This window comes from Gouania willdenowi, chromosome 4 (genome assembly GCF_900634775.1).
Source record: "Gouania willdenowi chromosome 4, fGouWil2.1, whole genome shotgun sequence".
Taxonomy (NCBI): domain Eukaryota; kingdom Metazoa; phylum Chordata; class Actinopteri; order Blenniiformes; family Gobiesocidae; genus Gouania; species Gouania willdenowi.
This window is the reverse complement of record NC_041047.1, coordinates 30171612-30187586: the sequence shown is the minus strand read 5'-3', so window position 1 is coordinate 30187586 and position 15975 is coordinate 30171612. Positions and strand designations below refer to the sequence as shown.

The 15975-nt window shown below is 38.8% G+C and overlaps 1 protein-coding gene across 3 annotated transcripts in view; it reads right to left on the bottom strand.

Moving 5' to 3' along the window:
• palld (palladin, cytoskeletal associated protein) overlaps positions 1–15975 on the bottom strand; it is a 104533-nt gene that overhangs the window by 43297 nt on the left and 45261 nt on the right. For all 3 annotated transcript variants that reach the window (XM_028444713.1, XM_028444712.1, XM_028444714.1), the window contains 6 exons: positions 15560–15677; positions 15420–15482; positions 7009–7150; positions 6897–6920; positions 6319–6438; positions 817–1282 (listed from right to left, as the gene is read on the bottom strand). In XM_028444713.1, the coding sequence (XP_028300514.1) occupies positions 817–1282; positions 6319–6438; positions 6897–6920; positions 7009–7150; positions 15420–15482; positions 15560–15677 (933 nt within the window). The remainder of the gene's footprint in view (positions 1–816; positions 1283–6318; positions 6439–6896; positions 6921–7008; positions 7151–15419; positions 15483–15559; positions 15678–15975) is intronic.

Here is a 15975-nt window from a genome sequence, read left to right as displayed (position 1 = left end):
CTGCCTAACTTTCACTAAACTTACCTAATTAAAGTAGTTAGGTGTAGTGACAGGTGTGGCGTGACAGAAGCTGCAGTAATCAGGCGCGCTTCACTATTGATCACCGTCTGCATGACATGTAAACACTTGGAAAAAATTGTTAGTTGCGCAAGCATGCAGGCGTACACGTGTAAGCGCGCAACAATTTTTTCTAAGTATTTACATGTCACGTAGATGGTGATCGATAGTGAAGCGCACCTGATCGCTATAGTTTCACTCACACCACACCTGCGTCCAATGTGAACATTTTTAAATCAAAGTTAATGGTACTTTTTTTCTCCACTGCGTATGATTGAGAGGGAGATTTTTGGTCATGTTATTGATGTAATGTGTTTGCTGATGATTTTAATTGATTTTACTGATGATTTTAAATGTTCTTATTGATTTTAAGCTGTTGAATGTTTTGTCATGTAAAGCACATTGAGTTGCCTTGTGTATGAAATGTACTATACAAATAAATTTGCCTTGCCTTGCCTTACGTGTGACTGATATATGTCTGTTTGTTAGGTGCACATCCAGGTGTGGCGTAGGTGTGCATACACTTTAATGTGTATGCACATTAAAGCTTCTGCAAAAGTGTTAACACGTCTGCAAGCACACATGCGGACTTGACTAGGACATTGTGCCCGTGTACCCATTCTAAGTCTATGGGAAATGTAGAGCAGACGTGCAGGCGCAGGGTACGCCTTCGTTTGGACTGGTGCGCATGAATTTAGAATGGATTCACCCCCATAGCGTGCGTGCGCACACACACACACACACACGATAGGTACTCACAGCTTTGGTTTAGGCTTGACTGGGATAGGAGGACCATCTTTCAGTGGAGATGGAGACAGGGGAGACATCTTGCCTGAAGATGGTAAACAGTCTTGTACTGAGTTTGTTGGACTTTGAGACTTTGTTTCCAGGACATCTGTTGTAGAGTCAGGTTGTTGTGGAGGGGAAGGTGTTAGTGAAGGCTCCTCGGGCAGGCATGGAGGTGATGGTGAGTTTGGGTGTTGTCCGTTCTCTGGTGACTGTTTCTCCTCGGCCTCTGGGCTAGCCGGTACCGGAGGAAGAGCTGCCACACTGGGCCACATCTCCAGCTCTTGGTAATCAAAAGCATCAGTGCCAGGCTGTGGTAGGGTCCTAGGCGGCAGCTCCAGGAGGCTGATTTCAGAGGGTGGGGGTGGAGGAGGGAAGGATGCTGTATCCTCAAATCCTGAGCTGTCACCAGACAAGCCGTTGCTGGATAAGTCATCAGCTGTAGAGGCAAACAAACAGGAAGGAAGTTTGACATTTTACGCTTTTTATCCTCAAAGCCTTTATTTTTTATTATGTTCTCTTTACATTAGCCCTAGTCTAGAGCCCAAATACATCTTTAATTATCTATGTTCAATTATGATTACAGTAACTGGCATTGTTCCCAATTACAATTCAAATTACAATTATTACTTTTACCCTGAAAGTCAATTACAATAACGTTCCAAATTTCAATTACAGTTAATCACAATTACGGATCCTTTAATAAATAAACCAATAAAACATAACCTTCCTCTTATGTTAGCATCTCTAATGATAACTGGTCAGTTTAACCCATGTCTTAAATCAGCTTTAGAATAAACCCAAAAAAAAAATCTATCATCTAATTTGTTTTTCATCTCTTCTTCCTTATCCATGAAAATATAGGTTTTAATGTTTTCTGTCCGTATAGCCTTTGATTTTTTTTTTTTTTTTAAATGGTAAAATGATCTTCAAGAAAAGTGACATATTTTAATGATTGTTAACTACATACTGTATGTGTGAGCCAAAGAACTTTAACATGGTTACACTTTTTAATATCTTTTAACATTATCCTAGAGGATCTCGCACTGTGCAATAAAATAGTTACAAGTAGAAATCTATCCAACAGTGCTGTGGCTAAATTTAAAGAGGCCATTCCTGCTGCCTTAAACTCAGTGCACCATCCAATAAATAACTATGATATTAATTATAACCCCTCTCAACTGGATCTGCTTGTCGATAGCTCTGCTAGTCTACTAAAATCCACCTTGCACTCAATTGCCCCATTGAGGGAAAAAACTATTAAACGTCAGAGGAAAGCTCCGTGGTTTAGCTCTGAAACTCACACACTCAAACAAACAACCCGTAAATTAGAGAGAATGTGGCGCTCCAATAAAACAGAGGAGTCACGAATACTTTGGCAAGAAAGCCATAGTAAATACATGACAGCCTTACGACATAGTCGATCTACATACTATTCCTCACTAATTGAAGAAAATAAAAATAATCCGAGGTACCTTTTCAGCACTGTAGCCAGGCTAACACAAAGTCAGAGCTCTATTGAGCCCATGATTCCTCTAGCCCTCAGCTGTGAGGACTTTATGACATTTTTTAACGATAAAATTCACAAGATTAGAGATAAAATTAGCCACTCCCTGCCTTCACCTGGGCCTGCTGTACCATTAAATGTAAATAGGCCTAACCTAAACTGTTTCACACATATAGGACTTCAGGAACTTAACTCTATTATTTCATCCTCCAAACCATCGACCTGCCTTTCAGATCCGATCCCAACTAAGCTGTTTAAAGAAGTTGTTCCCCTAGTCTGCCCATCTTTGTTGGAGACAATAAATATATCCCTATCAATAGGCTACGTGCCACAGTCCTTTAAAGTAGCTGTAATCAAACCCCTTCTCAAAAAACCTACTCTTGATTCCAGCACTTTAGCAAACTACAGGCCTATATCTAATCTTCCTTTTATTTCAAAGATTCTTGAGAAAGTTGTGGCAGCTCAGCTCTGTGAATTTCTTCAAAACAACAGCCTGTTCGAGGACTTCCAGTCAGGTTTTAGAGCTCAACACAGCACAGAGACTGCTTTAGTTAAAGTAACTAATGATCTACTCTGGGCTTCAGATGAAGGACGACTCTCAGTGCTGGTTTTATTAGATCTTAGTGCAGCTTTTGACACTATAGATCACTATATTCTACTAGAGAGATTAGAGAAATTACTTGGAATCACAGGGACTGCCCTAAACTGGTTAAGTCCTACCTATCTGATAGGTACCAGTTTGTACACGTGAATAATAAGTCTTCTGTGTACACTAAAGTAAGCTACGGGGTTCCTCAGGGCTCTGTGCTAGGTCCAATCCTCTTCTGTATCTATATGATCCCCCTTGGTAATGTTATGAGAAAATACTCTGTTAACTTCCACTGCTATGCTGATGATACCCAACTGTATGTATCAATGAAGTCAGGTGAGACAAATCAGCTATCTAAACTTGAGGCCTGTCTAAAGGACATTAGGGCCTGGATGGACCAAAATTTTCTTCTTCTCAACTCAGACAAGACTGAGGTCATTGTACTGGGCCCGCGACACCTTAGAGAAACCTATGCTAGCCTAACTGCCCTAGATGGCATTACTCTGGCACAAAGCACAACTGTTAGAAACCTTGGGGTTCTATTTGATCAGGATTTATCCTTCAACTCTCACATAAAACAAACTTCAAGAACTGCCTTCTTTCATCTCCGTAACATTGCTAAAATCAGATCTATCCTGTCTCAGGGCGACGCCGAAAAACTAGTCCATGCTTTTGTTACCTCTAGACTGGATTATTGTAATTCTCTTTTAGCAGGCTGCCCGAGCAAGTCGCTTAAGACACTTCAGCTGGTTCAAAATGCTGCAGCACGTGTACTGACTAAAACTAGGAGAAGAGATCACATTACTCCTGTATTAGCCTCTCTGCATTGGCTTCCCATAAAATATAGAATAGAATTCAAGATTCTTCTTCTCACTTATAAAGCCCTAAATGGACAGGCACCAGTCTATCTCAAGGAGCTTGTAGTGCCATACAATCCCCCCAGAACACTACGCTCTCAAAATGCTGGACTACTCGTTGTTCCATTCATCTCTAAAAGTAGTATAGGAGGAAGAGCTTTCAGTTATCAGGCCCCACTTCTCTGGAACCATCTACCAACCACGGTTCGGGGGGCAGACACCCTCTCTACCTTTAAGGTTAGGCTCAAAACATTCCTCTTTGATAAAGCTTTTAGTTAGGAACCAGCTCATAGCTCATAATTAAGATGCAATAGGCATAGACTGCCGGGGGGGGGGGTCTGGCATGCTCGGTTGGAGAGAGGTTGGAGAGGGCGTTAAGAGAGAGGTCATTTAGGTTAGAGAGGGACCGGAGAGGGTCCCATTCCTCTCTCAAACACTCCCTCTATGTCTGCTTCTTCCCTTGTGTGTTTGCTCCTGTACTCCTTCTGGCTTTTGTCTTGCAGGTCCGTGGGATCCTCAGTGTGGAGTTACAGAGTCTCAACAACTCTGTCTCCACCCTTTCCTCTGCACACACCCAACACAGCATAACGTGGATGGCTGTTCATCATAGGAATGGGATCCACACAAGGTTCCTGCTGCTTAACAGAAGGTTTTCCTTGCCGCCATGATGAATTCATGTTGGGTGTGGGATACATATGTATGTGTATATACGTATATATGCATATGTGTGTATCCATAAAATGAAGAGTCCGTCCTTAAGACTGCTCTACTGTAAAGTGCCTTGAGATACCATTGGTTATGATTTGGCGCTATACAAATAAAGATTGATTGATTGATTGATTGATTATCCATGGTTGTCAAAATATAATTGATAATTTTTGTAGGCTTTTCATGCCAATTACAATTACAGAGTCAATTACAATTCAGTTACGATTACAACAGCAGCAGTTTTTTTCAATTACAATTACAGTTATAATTACACCATAATAGTAAATAATCATCAATTGCGTAATTGGATATATAATTGATCCCAACCCTGCTAGAGCCTGCCAAAATGCCCTCACTATCCTCATCTGGATTTGCTTTAATGGCCAAAAAGTTTCCCGACAATGGACTAAAAAACAGTAACATTAAACACACATGCAACCATATTTGAGCTGATCTGAGTCTCCAACAGCTGGGTCTATTCATCCAGATGCAGTTCCTGTTCATTCATCCTGGCCTTTGAAGTGCACTGAGATCTGAGCTCAGTGGACGGATCTGTTTGTGAGAATGAGCACAGAATAGTTGTGGTCTCACCTCTCATCTACGTACAAACAATTTTCTGGTTCACAGACATAAACAATGTCCGTTTCTTTTCAGATGTATAAAAAACAAAAGTCCCTCAAACCAAAAACGCTTTTAAACATACAAAAAATAAACTATTGTTTGTACAATGAACACAGCCTGTTCTTTGCTGAGTCAGCTGCAGAACAGACTTCATACAATGGTCCTTCTGCGTCGAAAGTGTTTTTTTTTTTTCCATTTTACAAGTTAGAGTAATAAACATGTTTAACAAAAGTAAGCATTTTTTTAAATTATGGCAACACTGTTTTAATTTATTAGTAACTAAAATTACCTACACTAATACAGTGCCTGTCGGAAGTATGCATTTAGTGGGAGGAGCTTAAGTAGAGTTGTCAATTATGGCCAAATGAGTATGTATTTGAAGGTTGGATGTACAAAGAGGTGTACATACTCTGTAGTGTTACAAAGGGGTTTATTTGTGGGTGCAAAGTAAAACAGTGTGTGTGTGTGTGTGTGTGTGTGTGTGTGTGTGTGTGTGTGTGTGTGTGTGTGTGTGTGTGTGTGTGTGTGTGTGTGTGTGTGTGTGATTTCCCTGGTTTAATTCTATGGGACATGCACATGATAAATGTGTTTGTTGTTTTTTTTTTACTCATTTTTAATTTTTTTTCGTTTGGTATATTTTTCTGTAACAAAAGTTTTTTGGAGTCATTGTGTGTATTTTTTTAGTGTAGTTTTGTGCATGTCAGTTGTCATTTTGTGTACATTTTTGATAATTATTGTTTAGTTTTTTGTTTTAATTTACTCATTTAGTATATTTTTATTATAAATACCTTATGTGTGGTGAAGGCGTGTTTTAAGATTGGCTCTGGCCGCACACGTGACTCTAGCTCGCCACTGTGAGGAGCTGTGCAGTGAAGTATAGATGTACAGTATAGATGGTGCGCTAGCGCCCCCTCACACTAAGGTGAATACGTTTAACTTCTGGGTGAACATGAATGTGCTGTCCGAGCGAAATTAAATTAAAAATAAACGATTTGAAATTAAAAAAATTACTCCAAAATAACAGATGCACAGACTTTGGGTATTTGGAAGCCGTTGACAAAGTTTCAGGTCAAACAGACACCGTGTCGGGGAGATATTCGCTTCACAAACACACACACACAGACTTTTCTTGCATTATAGTATTGATTGATGTATCTCTTTGCTTGCTTTGACTTGCTTTTGGTGTGACTCACCTGGAGTGATAGTGAGTTGTGCTGAGCTGTTAACAGAGCCATACGGATTGGAAGCCGTGCAGCAGAACAACCCACCGTCCTCTGGAAAGGCTTCAGCAATCACCAAAGTACAGATCTCCTCTAAAGACACAGCATCGGTAGTACACACTTTAACCACATTCTGCAACATGAGTTTTTAGGGGTGTCGTTGACACGATCAACACAGACATCAAATACAGTCACAAGTTCACATTAGATTTATAGAGACATGACACGAGAAGGACTAGTCTCATACACTGACAACTAGTCATGTTGATCAGTGAGTCAGTAGGGAAACAAGTAATGAGAATGCCAAACAACAGCAACATCTAAACATCCAGATGTTCAGGGATGTTGTGTGACTCAGAAACACCTGATTCTAACATTGAGTCACACAGGTAAGAGAAACCTGGCATATTTACCACTTTGTGTGTGTGTATCATTGTCTTTGGAAAGAAAAAGCCATTTAAAGACCAATAACATGAAAGATAATCTAGATATCCATATTTGTCATTCACGGTGTTAGACTGACTGGGGGGCGTATGGTGGTATGGGGGTACCTGACTCAGCTGCAGATCGAGGCTCTAAAGTGAAGAAGTTGAAAAAAAGAGGAAGTCAACATATTTTTCATTAAAGGCCGATATGAATGAACTCAGCTTATTGATGTCTCACTTTTCTGTAGAATCCGAAAATCGGGAGAGTCCACAATCTCTTTTCCCTGTCGGGACCAACAGACCTGCAGAGGAGGACCTCCACGAACTCTACACTCCAGAACCACCACCTGGCCCTCAGAGGCCTGGGCATCCTGCAGATGCTACAACAGGGAGAGGAGGGGAAAGTTAAACATACTCAGAGAGGTGGTACCCCACATAGGCGACCGTGGCTCAGGTGGTAGCGGGTCGTCTTCTGACCGAGAGGTTGGGGTTTCGATCCCAGTACCTGACTATGTGTCGAAGTGTCCTTGGGCAAGACACTGAACCCTAAGTTGCTCCCAGTGGTCGACTAGCGCCTTGCATGGCAGTCCTGTCCCACTGGTGTGTGAATGTGAAAGTGATTGGGTGAATGAGCTGATATGTAAAGCGCTTTGAGACTGCTTCAGTGTGGTGATAAAGCGCTATATAAATCAAGTCCATTTACCATTTACCATAGGTTGGTAAAAGTGGACCATATAAGGGACAGAAACCAGTACTGAAAACAGAAATCACATAAATAACTGGAGATACACAAAGAAAAAACACACGTCTTTTCATGCTCTTCATGTTTGGCATTGTTTCTCTTCACTGACCCTCATTGTCCTTAGAAAACAGGTAAAGTAAGTGAAAAACGTACTTTTCCTTCACAAAAGTATGGTAAGATTCAGAGTTAATCAGATCAATGCATCTGTTTTTTTTTGGATACACATTAAAAAATACATTTACATGTTTTAATCTATCCAACTTTGAAATCTATATTTCAAAATTCATTAAGAATTAGATCTTACCTCACTTTTTACAAGTTTACCCGAGCCTGCAGGTTACATTTAACAGTAGGGTTAATAAGTAGTTAATCATCCACCTGTCCGAATTTCATTTAATTCCGATTATTGACGTCTCGACTCGATTTCGAAGCGATTTTTGATTATTAACAGTAACTAGATTTTTGATTATTTCTGCTACTGAATTAATTGTCTTCTCTTTTGAGTAACACCTTGGGCGAGGATTCAACTGATTTGCATTACAAATTGAAAAATTTAAATAATCAATCTTTGGAAATTTAGGAATCGATTCATTATCGTCGATTAAATCACAATTAATTGATTATCAATTTATTTATTTTTACCACTTCTACTTAATTTAAAATGTCTTTATCATCATACTGGAGACTGTGAAAAATCAATTTCTTATCATGGTTTCTTAAAATATACAGAAATCCATCAACCATGGGGATAAGGGCGATAATGTAGAGATTGTGATGTAATAGCATTGTGCACTTAGAATATTTCCACTTTTGCATGTTCCATGTCTAATATCTCAGAAACCTAAATTTTGCTTTATTTGTTTTTATTTTATTCGCTTTGTTTTATGGTTGCTAAAATGGCTATTGCAGTGGAATGTCAGTACTTACCAGCCTCAGAAACCTTGGGGTTGTTTTTGATCAGTCCATGTCTTTGGAGGGACATTGTCGTCAATTGACTAAAAACTGTTTTTACCACCTGAGAAATATCTCTAAAGTGAGGTGTCTTTTATCAAAATCAGATCTGGAACTGGTCATACACGCATTTATATCATTTCGTATTGACTACTGTAATTCTGTTTTTACTTGTTTTAATAAGTCGACCCTAAACAGACTCCAGATCGTTCAGAACGCTGCTGCCAGACTTTTAACTGGTGCTTCTAGAACATCCCACATCACCCCCATTCTTGCTACTCTGAACTGGCTTCCAGTTAAGTTTTGCATAGAATATAAAATATTAGTTCTCACGTTCCGAGCATTACATGGTCAGGCCCCTAAATATATCTCGGACTTGTTGTGCCCCTACTCATCAGGGCGATGCCTTCGGTCTTCAGGTCAGGGTCTCCTAAAGACCCCAAAAACTAAATTTAAAACCAGAGGAGACCAGGCGTTCCAGGCTGTAGCTCCCAGACTCTGGAATAACCTGCACCAGTCTCTCAGGGAGCTCAACTGTGTGGACACTTTTAAAAAACTGCTGAAGACTACTCTTTACAGTAAAGATTTTAGTTAACTGGATTTTAATTTTTATTTGTCCTTTAATGTTGCTGTTCTTTTGATATTTATGCACTCTTGTTTTATTATTCTATTGTGTTGCACTTGTACTTTTACCACAACTCTGTACAGCACTTTGTGATTTTATCTGCAAAAGCGCTTTATAAATAAACTACTTACTTACATACTTACTTTATATCAAAACTGACATTACCTCATATTAACATACAGCACCCAAAAACAAACTTTTCAATCATTTGCATGGTAGATTTACTCCCGCTAAGGTTATGTCGTTGCCAGTGTTTATTTATTTTTCTGCAAACCGTTAACTAAAAAACCCATGGACAGATTTTGATTACATTTTAAGGAAATATTCAAAATGGGATATGGAACAAATGATTAGATTTTGTGGATAATCCAGAATAATATCCTGAATCTGAATCAGTTCTAAAAATGTAAAAAAAAAAATCCCGATGGCTTATAATTGGTGAAATTTCAAAAATGTCATGATATTTGACTCAGACATGTAAGGTTGGTTTCTCTGTCACTCAACTGAGTTTCGTTGAAATCTGGAAAACAAACACGGTTATAGATAAACGGATTTTCTTCAATATCTTTGTAACATTTAGATGACAATTCAATATGAGGAACTGCTATGATGTGGCGGAGGTCTGCTCTCTCTGGGGCGGATTCACTAAGATCTGAAATAAAGGGTGGTAATTCAGTTGCTTCCCTAAACTCTTTAGTGGCGCAGTTTCCTAACCTGCTGCAAGGAATTCACTAAGATTGCAGAAATGATTAGTGCACGTGCAGAACTGGTGCAGACCGCCCTTATTTAAATGAGTGTTTTGTACGTGCTGTGTTGAACATGGAGTGTGAACATCAGTGCGTGGAAGCGAAAATAAAAATCTGAAGCAGCAGAATTGAAGGTGTTAGTAGAGGAAACAAATTAAAAAATGGATGAATTACAGCAAATAGATAGATAGATAGCTAGATAAATAGATAGATAGATAGATAGATAGATAGATAGATAGATAGATAGATAGATAGATAGATAGATAGATAGATAGATAGAAAGATAGATATCCTTTATTCATCCCGCAGTGGAAAAATGTGCGTGGATGTGACTGTGAGTGCCGAATAAGTACATGCGCGCGGCTCATCGCATACGTTTGTGTGAGACAATGACCCGAGGAGAAGAGATGGACGCACGCACAGCTTTTTTTCCTCTCTCTTTCACTTCCACACACACACACACGCACAACTGGAGCCTTTTTTTCTATCTCTGCTGTGTTTTCTGTCTATTTACTGCAGCGATGATCTCTGCGTGTGTGTTTGCACCTGCTTTTCAGCTGTACTATTTTCTGGTACTAAAACAGTTCCAGATTTCATGAATCGCATTGCTCCCCCCGCATACATTTATTTGCATTTCCTCCTCCCATATTTTTGCTCCCCCTGGGAGATCCGCCTACTATACATATTCATTAGGGGGAAACGCGCTAAATGGAACGAGGGCGCATTGGGAAGCGCAGCGGCGGCGCACTCCTGATTCCCAGTGCTTTGTACTTCTTATTAGCGCGTGGAGTGATGTTTACACATGTTTTAATACCACTAAATCATTAGTGAATCCGCCCCTCTGAGTGCTTTCTAGTTTTTATATATAAGTGTCTTATTAAATGTTATCCACTTCATTTTGTTGGACACAAAATTGTGTGGAGTTTATTTAGACTAGTATCGAGTGTGAAATCTGTGTTTTTAAATGCTGGTCTGAGATGTAGGGGGTCAAACTTCAAATGTGCTTACATCAGTTATTTTATTTACTTTTTTTAATAAAGACATTATGCTGATTTCCCCTGAAGTTTAGTGCATTACATGACATCTGATAGTGTAGCATGAATAAGAAAACATTTACCTGGTAGCCAATAGAGTGACACACTATGTCTGTCAACAGACGGCACTTAGCGTCAGTGGATAAATGGATAAATGTGCAGCAGAGCCTCTCACTTTGTTTTTAGCCCAGGCATATTTAAAGACTCTGGAGGTAGAACGCATTCCTGACGCTGTGGGTGTGTGTCTGGGTGACATCACAGCGCTGACTTCACTCAGCGATGAGCATCCTCTCATTGAGATGATTAAAGCCTGGGACTGCTTTTGAAAGCAGGCTGGGTGTGTGGAAAGAAATGTCTTTCTGTAATGGAGTGGAAAATGATTTAGGGCCCGGCTGGCAGAAGGAGAGTGAAAAAGACCTGACCCTTGTGGCTTTGGCAGAGCTGTTTGAAGCTCCTGCCATCACTAGACCCGCAGCCTGAGGGAGCACGAGGGAGTGTTGAAGCATCTGAGCAGAAAAAAGGCTGTTCTGGATGTGGAAAAGGAGCGTGCATCAAAGTCAGTGTTTTATCTGACCCCCACTGCAGAAAGCCACAGCCCGGCAAGCTGTTATTATGGGAAGCCAGAGTCTGAGGACACACAGATCAGGTTCTAAGTTTATATACGTGTGTGGTGTGCATGATACTCAGCATCTAAGTAGGTATTTATCTGCGGCAAACTTAAAAAAAAAATCACGGATGAGAGTCCTAAATCATTTCAGACAAGGCCAAACCTTTAACCATAGCAACCCGTTTAGAGCCGAGACCTCTGGGTTTAATTGACATGATAACTTGTTTTTATTTTAAGCATGAAATCAAGCTGATTTTTTCAGTCAGGTATTTAAATCTTTAAGTGGGCTGTGAAATCAGGAATGGGGTCAAATACATTTTACAATTACAATTACCGGTATGTTTAATTACAACTCAATTATGATTGCGATAACCAGCTCTTTTTCCAATTACTAATAAACGTACAATAATCATTTTGCCCTAAAAGTCAATTACAATTACATTCTCAATTGCCAAAGTTCAAATTCAATTATTCACAATTACTGAGCCTTTAATAAATAAGTCCATAAAACGTAACCATTTCTTATGATAACAGGTCAGTTTGACCCATGTCTTAAATCAGCTGTAAAATACACTAAAATATAATATCGATCATCTAATTTGTTTTTCATCTCTTGGTTACCTTGTTAGGATTCCTAATCAATGAACATATTGGTTTTAATATTTTTGGTGTGGGTGTCTGAGCCTTTTTTCTTTCAGTATAGCCCTAGATTTAAAAAAAACTAAAAACATTTAAGCAGTAAAGTTATCCTGAAGAGAAGTGGCAGGTAGTGGGAAAAGTTCAAAATAAACTCATTTTAATAATTGTTAACGACCTATGTGTAAGCCCTAGAACTGTAACATGATTGACCAGGTTTGTGTTTTAATTCAATTGTAAATTACAGTTTTTATAGAATTTCCATGTCACTTACAAATTCAATTGCAATTCAAACTCTAACAGAATTCAAATATCTTGGGTTGGTTCTTGACCCACAGCTAAAATTTGACAAAAATATGACGGAAATCTCTAAAACAATACAATTGTTTCAAATTAATTAGACATTAATTTCCAACCCAGGCCACCCTCCTGTACATGCACGCTATGATATTCTCACACATATCATACATAGAGAGCGCAAACCTCCGCCGAGCACCAAATCTCCTCTTTGCCAGATATTGGCAGTTATCTGGATCAGTGATCCTGATAATGAAACCATGATTATTCAGACTTTAATGACTCGTAAGAAATGTATATCCCAAATAATAACCATACAGTAGGTCCAAATGTATGGGAATCCCCATTTTTTCAAAAAAACGTAATAAAATGTGCAATCCAGATCCAACCCAGATGAAACTCGATGGGGTAAATGAGGAACCAACCTGACTTAAACGGAAGGAATTTCATAAAGATTGTTCAATCAGGAAACCGAGATATGAATTTTTGAAATTTCGTCAGTTATAAGAGATAGGAATTTTTCAAATTTTTTGGAAACTGATCCAGAATAAGCACATGATCCAGATCGCCTCCATAATTTAATAAAATCCTCCATGGTGTAAGGTTTATTTTTTTTGTTAAAATCTAAAAATTAAATAAACATCGGTGAAAATAAATGAAATGCTTGTAATTATGTAAATATCTCTCCTTGCCCCACCTGTAAATATGTATATACTGTATCTGTATCCTTGATACTTTTTAGATATTTTTTTCTATTTATATTTTCTATTTATATTTTCTATTTATATTTTCTATTTATATTTTCTATTTATATAGCCTCTATTATTGTATTGTTTTATTTTATCTATGTATTTTCAGGTGTCTTTTGGATATTCTGTGTGTTGCCTTCTGTTGCCTTTTTTATTGCACTTTATCTTGAGCTGTAATGGCGGTAAAATTCCCCATAGCAGGATCAATAAAGCTACTCTATCTATCTATCTATCTATCTATCTATCTATCTACCTATCTATCTATCTATCTATCTATCTATCTATCCATCCATAAGCTCAGGGTTTCTTTCTTTCAAGGGTCTTTTTATTAAACAGTGTACGATGTACAATGAAAATATGTTGAGCTTTACATGTTCTTTAATTTTACCCCATATACATTAAACAGAACAACAACAAACAATAAATAAATTAATTACAAAAAAAAGTTGGGGGGGGGTACTCAGATGCTGTAGTTGTAGGTCTCTCAAAGTAATCCAGAAACGGGCGCCATAATTTATAAAATGTATTTTCAGAACCTGCAAACTGTGTATCTAATTTTTACATCTTTTATCCACTGTGAATGTGAAGGGACCATGGAATCTTTCCATTTGTGCAATATAGCTCGTCTGGCCAGCAGTAATGAGTAATGTAGCACTCTGAGATTGTTTTTTGACAAGTTAAGAACCGGGGCTACACCAAAAATAGCACAGGTTGGATCTGGCTGAATTTGGTGATGCAGGACCTCTGAGACTGTGTTGGGTCCACACCTGGATAAATGCGTGCTAACCTAGCCCTGGACCAGTGCACACAATGCACTATCTCAGATTGAATAAGTGTGTGTCGAGCACACATTGATATATTGTGGATCTGGCCAAGGATAGACTCCAACACATTATCCATAATGGTAGTGTTTAAATCTTTCATTTTTCATTTCCATTTACATTTAATCACATCAACAGAAGAGCATTGTAAATTTGAAATTAAGTTATACAAAACCAATATCACGCCACTGGAGGTTGGTTTGACTAACAAAAAGTTGGCGATTGGATTATCTGGAGGTTTTTGAGGGAATTGCATTGTCATACTCTGCACATAGTGTCTAACCTGAAAAAACAAAAAAAGTGAGTAGAGGAAATGCCATATTTGGTGAATAATTGAGAAAAACTTGCAAATTGTCCATCTAAATAAAGATCAGCAAAACATTTTAAACCTTTTCTGTGCCAAATGTAAAATGCACTAAACTCAGGGTTTCATAGTTACTCGTACAGTCACTTTAGGTTAAGCAAAAACACTGTTTGAAGTTGAACTAAACCAGTGGCCAAAAAAAGATCTAACTTTATAAAACAATACAATGTTTTCATTGTTCTTAAAAGTAAAAAGAGAACTTAAGTGTTTTTTGTTGTAATAATCACAGGTGTAAAGAGTACTGATATATCCTACTCAAGTAGGTACTTAAGTACAAGTAAAAAGTAGCTCAATTAAAGTAAAAGTAACTAGTTACTTTCACCCCCCACATTTGCCACGGTTCCCTTGCATACAGTAAACATCTCATGTATAAACTTAAAACAAAAGAAACCAGGTTCTGTAAAAAATAAAAGGCTTGTCAAAATGTTAATTCTTTTTTTATGTAAAATAACACCAATTAATTCAATTCAAAATAATTAAAAAATTATCAGGCTCTAAGAATAGCTTCATTTATTAACTTTAAAACTGAGAAAAATAACCTTCATTCAATGCTGTTTTAGTGCCGGACATTACGTTAAATCTGATTGGTCAGCTATGATGTGATTTATTTGATTGTTCAATCAATCAATGTTTATTTATAAAAATGCGCTTTTCATACATAGATGCCGCGCCAACCCACGGCGAAGGGGGCCGACGACGGCGGCGAGACCAGGGAGTAGGGGGGAGCACCACCAACACGGTGAGGAGGGCCGAGTGCCGGGACTCCGGCAGCGGGGAGAGGAGGGTGGCGGCAGCGGCTGCTCCTCCAGCCATGGCGCGACTGACTGACGCTGGCGTTTGTGGCCACTAGGGGTGCTTGACGTGAAAGTTACCGGTCTAGCGCCCCAAGTGGCCAAAAGTTACACAGTGTTGCTTTAAGTACAAGTGAAATTACTGATTTACCAATATACTCAAAAAAGTACAAGTACCAATAAAATCAACTCAATTACACTGACGTGAGTAATCCACTACTTTCACACCTGGTAATAATCCAAATGTTTTGAATGAGTGGTGATTTAATCAGATGCTGTGACTTACTTTGGTGAATAAAGGAGGTGTTGACACCCCAGCAGTGTACAGTGACGACACCGGGCTCTGCATCTAAAAGAAATCACACTGAGACTCTTTAACAGGTGGAATGTGTCGGCTCAGCAGTGCAGTGTGCTGCAGGGACTGACCCGCTGTGTGGGCTGGGACAAAGACTGGACCAGACTGGAACAACGAGGATGTCCCTCAGAGATTTTAGGTGACGATGAGCGAATGGTTAGGGACATTGACGTCGTCTTCTTCTGCACGCTAGAATGCAAAACATGATTGAGCAGGGAAACGGTGACACGCGGTCGTATTTTTAGACACAGTGTACTTTTAATTCAAACAAGGTGGTTTAAAGAAAGCTGACTCCCACCATTCAAGATGATATCAGAAATTCTGGCTTAAAATTGTCAACAAAAGTGGAACAAAAATGAGGACAGGTTTAAGATGGAAGCAGATTTATTTATACAATAATAAATAGTCACAAAAACAATTGCCCAGTGTCCCACTTTTTGGATAACTAATGAAAAATATGCTCAGAACCCAATTTTATAAACATACT